This window comes from Vigna unguiculata, chromosome 5, assembly GCF_037176805.1.
Source record: "Vigna unguiculata cultivar grain cowpea cultivar isolate G323 ecotype 2 chromosome 5, ASM3717680v1, whole genome shotgun sequence".
Classification (NCBI taxonomy): Eukaryota; Viridiplantae; Streptophyta; class Magnoliopsida; order Fabales; family Fabaceae; genus Vigna; species Vigna unguiculata.
The window spans coordinates 50,742,872-50,749,336 of record NC_140796.1 but is presented as its reverse complement, the minus strand read 5'-3'; the positions used below and the strand labels follow the sequence as shown (position 1 = coordinate 50,749,336).

The 6,465-nt window shown below is 32.1% G+C and overlaps 1 protein-coding gene across 1 annotated transcript; it reads left to right on the top strand.

Annotated features, from left to right (window-relative positions):
- Positions 1-1,142: 1,142 nt before the first annotated feature.
- LOC114183702 (xyloglucan endotransglucosylase/hydrolase protein 31-like) lies at positions 1,143-3,044 on the top strand. Its single transcript, XM_028070816.2, has 4 exons — positions 1,143-1,444; positions 1,551-1,651; positions 1,763-1,980; positions 2,336-3,044. The coding sequence occupies exons 1-4, from the start codon at positions 1,216-1,218 to the stop codon at positions 2,694-2,696; spliced, it is 909 nt and encodes a 302-aa protein (XP_027926617.1). The 5' UTR covers positions 1,143-1,215; the 3' UTR covers positions 2,697-3,044.
- Positions 3,045-6,465: the final 3,421 nt, after the last annotated feature.

Below are 6,465 nucleotides of genomic sequence, written 5' to 3'. Positions count from 1 at the left end.
CGATCCGCATCAAACCAAAAGGGAACAGTGAGTGAAATGGAGGAAGAATAGTTTCAGCCAAATTTCTATTCATGTTCATAAAAACTATCATAACTTATTTAATGATTCGAAGTTGTTGAGATTTGATATTGTTGCTTTTTTTATGATCAGAAGAAGACCATGAGCAGAAAGCATAGAAAAAAACTGTAAGAATAAAAGAAAGATTTAAGACACTTCAAGTGGTTATTTCCGATTATGAAAATAGTCAAAGCATGCTAAATAGAATAGGTTGCGGTGGTTATAATTTCCTTTTGAAGTGTTGACTAGAAACAAGTCCTCCAAATTTTAAAACTTTTATACTCGTTCCTGAATGTGATTTTACAGTACAAAAGTAATAGTTTCTAAATGTACCGGCTCATTGTTTCAGAACTTAGTATTCTGGATACCTAGTTACACAGTAAGCAAGACTATTCATACAAAAAATTCTCACAACAATTTACACTAAAAAATGTGACAAAATGAGCGATGTCAAAAAGAGAGATAGAAGAAAAAAATGCATGTGAAAAGGTGTAGCAAAAGCTAGTTGTGAGAATACTATTACTTACTTTATTACACAGTTGCAGGGAAATATTGAATGCAAAGTGTGGAGTAGCACCAGATAGCTCGCATTGACGTGTGATTATGAAGGCATATATCGAATCCTACCCCAATTCACATCACATCCTCCTAAACATAACTTCAGTAAGTTTTTCTCTTTATCATATGCTTTGTCCAAGTGTTGTATGATAACATGTAAAGCTTCTGATAAGGTGAACCATTCATGTCGAAACCTATCTGTGCCATCTTTGTCACATTTTCAAAGGTCACAAAATAAATGTCACGAAAGTAACCGTTAACATGTCTCTCATCCTCCATGTTTTCTTCTCTTCCTAATTGACAAACGATAACAAGCATTTATTTACTTGAAAAGGAAGTTCCTACGCTGTAGGAAACGAAAGTAGACAAGCACACACCACAGGTTCAACTGTTTACCCCTCTTGTTTATCATCACAAACCTGATAAACTCTAGTCCCTCGTGTACCCAACACCTTATTAAACCAAGTTATCGCCGTTTTTGGCACTGTGGGGCCTCCAAATCCCTCTATATATTAACAGTGTGCTTGCTCATACTCTTCATGACCCTTTTGATTTTTGTGTCCCACCCTGCGTCTTAGCAGAGCCACTCTGGTTACCACAATGTTCTTGCTACCTTCCTCTTTCTTTCACATGGTTTCTCTCTTCTCTTTTCTTTTATTCTCAATCGTGATTCGTTCTAGTACTGCTCAGGGTCCACCTTCCCCTGGCTACTACCCTAGTTCCAAAATTAGTCCTGTTACCTTTGCTGAGGGATTTAAAAACCTTTGGGGACCTCAGCATCAGAAACTAGACCAAGACTCATTAACAATCTGGCTTGACACTTACACAGGTATGTAAAATGTCTCACATAAACCCTCAACTTAGATACTTAAATCCAACTACACATGCTTATTTTATTTTCTGGTTTATTCATTATCACTTTTTTTGAAACTCAGGGAGTGGATTCAAGTCACTTCACTCTTACCGATCTGGATACTTTGGTGCTGCGATTAAGCTTCAACCTGGTTATACAGCAGGAGTCATAACATCTTTATACGTGAGGATTAACCTATAGCTTGAACTAATGTTGAAAATTGAGTACATATATTATGGTGTGTACAGTTATTCATCGTTTTTGTTTGTTGTTTCATTTGGGAACTGTTTGTAGCTTTCAAACAACCAAGACTACCCGGGAAACCATGATGAAATAGACATTGAATTCCTTGGTACCACGCCAGATAAACCATATGTGTTGCAGACAAATGTGTACATCAGAGGAAGTGGAGATGGGAACATTATAGGGAGAGAGATGAGGTTTCACCTTTGGTTCGACCCAACAGAAGATTTTCACAACTACGCTATTCTATGGGAACCCAGTGAGATCATGTAATAATAATATCTTCATGAACTACCATGATGCTCATAGATTTCCCAATAAAATCTAACTTAAAGACCTTAGCATAAATTTTTTAGCTAACCCAATTAGGCTAACAAGGTAGGTTAAAATATTTCACCGAAAAGTCCATTTCTTTACATTTACAATAATGGAATGTGGTCCCCTTTACAATATACCAGTTAACTTTTTGGTTGTCAAAAGTGAGAAAAACTGCATTTTGTGACTCAATCATGTGTTTTTCACGGGAGTAGGTTTGGTTATATGATAAAATCTAGCAGAATCTGGATTGTGTATATGTTGCTTGCCAGTTATAGTAATTTAATTATCTTACATTAATATATGCAGGTTTTTGGTGGATGATGTCCCAATAAGAAGGTATCCTAGGAAGAGTGATGCCACGTTCCCCACAAGAGAAATGCATGTGTACGGATCCATATGGGATGCTTCTTCATGGGCTACAGAGGGTGGAAAATACAAAGCTGATTATAAATACCAACCCTTCATTGGTGAATACAAAAATTTCAAACTTGAAGGTTGCACCACTGAAGACTCCACCTCATGCCAGCCACCTTCAGCCTCACCATCAGGCTATGGAAGCCTGAGCCCTCAGCAACTTGCTGCAATGCAATGGGTCCAAAACAACCACTTGGTCTATGACTATTGCCATGATCCTGGGAGAGACCACACCCTTACTCCAGAATGTTAATTAAGGTTTAAGATATATATTTGGATCAAAGATGGCAAAACACTTTCATAAATTTAACTGCAATACAGAAAATAAAATCATTGGTTTGGTTGAGGTTGGTATGTTTCAAAGTTGCTTATTGTTCATGGGGTGGATTCTGTGATGGTCCCACTTGCTAATGGTAAGTGTAATTGCAACAACAGTGAGCGTCCAAGCCCCCCAGAAAAGATTGTGATGTTTTTGTTGTTTCTGTAATTGTGTTGCTTTTGCCCCCACAAAAGATGGTGATGTTTTTGTTGTTTCTGTAATGTGATGCACTGTTGTTTAGTCTTTTCCTGTTGAAATAAATCTATTTGGATGCTTTCCTAATTGGTCTTTAGGATCAGAAATGTGAAAAAAAGGACCTTTGTCCCTCTGAAAGTAAGCTGTTGGAAAGAACCTTGTTGTGGACTTTTGTTGCTGAATTGGACAACCAAAACAATTATTCAATCTGTGACTCCATCGAAATAATAACTAACCTTATATTCTGCTGTGTCGGTAGAGTGCCCGTGCCAAGAACTATTATGTTTTGTTTGAACCTGCAAAATTTTCAAAAAGAAAGAATTAGGATACCATTTTAATAGAATTATCCTTTTACACATGTAAATATTTATTTCACATCTTCTCAGTTACAACAACAGCAAAAAAAAAAAAAAGAGTATGAAATTACGTGAACTATCTTAATTGTATCTTAGGAATCTTTAGTCTCTTGTTTTGGATTTCTAAATTTCAGCTTGTGAGTGAGTGGTCAGAAACATTACGTTGTCGTGTTATTCCTTTGTCTATTTGTGGCATTGTCAAATGTCACATGAATGCATTCCGGATTTCAAAGAGCATCTATTGGGAGAACAATGTTGCTACCCCGGATCAAACTTTCAAGCATTGCTTTGATTGGAAAAAAGTTATCCACGTAAATTTTACACCCAAATCACACCACAATTATTAACTATAATTTTCTATTGGTATAAATACACATTTGGTATCCAAACTTTTTCGGAAAGTTCAATTTGGTACCCGAGTTTTATGAATATTCAATTTGGTACCCCCAATTTTCTAAAAAGATTTAATTTGGTCCTCTCCGTTAAGTTGGAGTTAACACCGTGTCCGTATAAGACACGTGTCAAGCCATGAAATTTTTACTTTTTTTATTATTTTTTTTCAAAAAAAATAATTTTTTTTTTAAAAAAAATTAAAAACTGTCACGTGTCAGTTTATCATCGTGCCACGTGACAACTTACAATCATGACATGTGGCAGTGTAATAGTTGTTTTTAATTTAGTACCCTAATTTAAATTTTTGGTTCAATTTAGTACCCAAATTTTTTAAAATGATCCAATTTCGTCATTTCCTATTTGAGACCAAATTAGTAAATAAGCTTAATTATAACTTATATAAACATGTTAAAATAATTTTTTTGAATTTATACATCAAATCACTACACCTAAATATTCAAATTATTTTATTTTTTACAAGTGTAAAAAATTTCATGTATAAAAAATTACAAAGGTTAAAATGTAAAAAATAAAATAATTTAAGTATTTAGGTGAAATGATTTGATGTATATATTAGAAAAAAGTTAGTGTAACATGTATATATGGGTTGTAATTAAGCTTATTTACTAATTTGGTCTCAAATGGAAGATGACGAAATTGGATGATTTTAAAAAATTAGGGTACTAAATTGAACCAAAAATTTAAATTGGGGTACTAAATTGAAAACAACTATTACACTGCCACGTGTCATGATTGTAAGCTGCCACGTGGTACGATGATAAACTGACACGTGGCAGTTTTTTAAATTTTTTGAAAAAAAATAATTTTTTTTTGAAAAAAAATTAATTTTTTTTCAAAAAAAAATAAATAAAAAATTTTCATGGCTTGACACGTGTCCTGTATGGACACGGTGTTAACTCCAACTTAACGGACCAAATTGAATCTCTTTAAAAAATTGGGGTACTAAATTGAACAAACCAAAAGTTTGGGTACCAAATTAAACTTTCTGAAAAAGTTTGGGTACCAAATGTGTATTTATACCTTTTCTGTTTATATTTATACTCTGATCATTATTGCTAATTAATGCGACTTAACCGTAGCAAGAGCACGAAAAATTGAGCGTTTCTTATCACAACCTTTTTTCGTAGCAGAAGTTTTTACCGGTTCGGCTGGAAAATATGTTGGTCTAGTAGAAACAATTAGAGGGTTTAATTTGATTCTTTCTGGAGAATTAGACGGTCTTCCTGAACAAGCCTTTTATTTGGTAGGTAATATCGATGAAGCTACTGCGAAGGCTACGAACTTAGAAACGGAGAGCAATTTGAAGAAATGACTTTAAATCTTTGTGTATTGACCCCCAATCGAATTGTTTGGGATTCAGAAGTGAAGGAAATCATTTTACCTACTAATAGCGGACAAATTGGAGTATTACCTAATCATGCGCCTATTGCCTCAGCTGTCTGTGATTTATGCGTATGAATACTTTATTTTTTATATAATGAGTGTAAAAAAAAATTAAACAACCATCAATGTTTATTTATCAAATTGTTTTAAAGTATGCAATTTGGATCATGTATTTAAATATAATACTTCAAAATAATTCACTGATGATTATCAATTTAGTATCTAATGTACAAAGTAGTAATATTTTGTGATGATAATAATTGATAATTTTTATTTTTATAATGTTTAATACATATAATTTTAAGTTGGATTTACAAAATAATAATAATAATATATTTATAATGTTTTTAAAAAAATTTGTATGTTTTTCATCATGAATATATCATATATCTTATTACTTTTAAAATAATCGTATTGATGTATACATGTTGAATTCGATACATATAAAATCATAAATCATAGGTTTTAAGTGATATGTAAACTGATTCTGAATACAAATACTTTTAAACTAATTCTCAATTATAACTTTACGTGTCGTTAGTGGTTTTTACCTCCAATACGATAAAGATGTTGGCAGAAAAAAAAATCAAATATGCTTAACAACAGTAGTATGGAGGTTGAAATTATTTGGGAAAATATAAAAGGTAAAGTCAAAATCTAAATAGTAAAGAAATATGTATAAGTTTCCTACTGCAAAAATTAAAATTTAATTGGGTGATCAAAATTTAGGTTACAAAAGGATAAATTTGAAAATCAAAATGAAATGATACTATTGGAAGCTAAAATAAATAAACTAGCTGATCAAATTAATAAATTATTAGAATTCAATTCGTACCTTCTTTTCTTTTTTTGTCAAACTAGTTAAATAAAAAGACCTACGAATGGTGTATATAGATCCACGGATTGGTTTGGGCTTTCCAATACTCTCTTTCCAGGCACTTTTCTCATGCACCTCCATACTTTTTTTTTTTCTGCACCCACAAATAAAATAATTTCTTTTTTTCTCCTTTTTTTTTATGCGGAAGTCATAGTATGAAATTCATTTTTAAAATTTTGGATTTCATAATTCAGAATTTATTTTTTTAGCTTTAAGTATGGTTAGTTTGAATCAAATTTTTGACTCTCTGGTTTGTTCTCTGATTCATATTACTCTTTCCAAATATCTTCTTTTATAAATAGTCATTGCCGACTAATTAATATTTTACTAAAATACTAAGAAGTACCAATCAAAAAACAAAACACAACTTACAAAATAAAACTTAAAGAGGTCCAGATGTTAACTTTCTTTTTTAAAAATTATAACCGTCAATCTAATTAATATATATATTGTAGAAATTAATTCAAGATTTCAAATA

Excerpts from the sequence above, each read along its gene's own strand:
- LOC114183702 (XM_028070816.2), top strand. The coding sequence starts at position 1,216 with ATGTTCTTGCTACCTTCCTCTTTCTTTCACATGGTTTCTCTCTTCTCT. Across the intron at positions 1,652-1,762 it reads GAGTCATAACATCTTTATAC|CTTTCAAACAACCAAGACTA; the intron begins GTGAGGATTAAC and ends AACTGTTTGTAG. Across the intron at positions 1,981-2,335 it reads TGGGAACCCAGTGAGATCAT|GTTTTTGGTGGATGATGTCC; the intron begins GTAATAATAATA and ends TAATATATGCAG.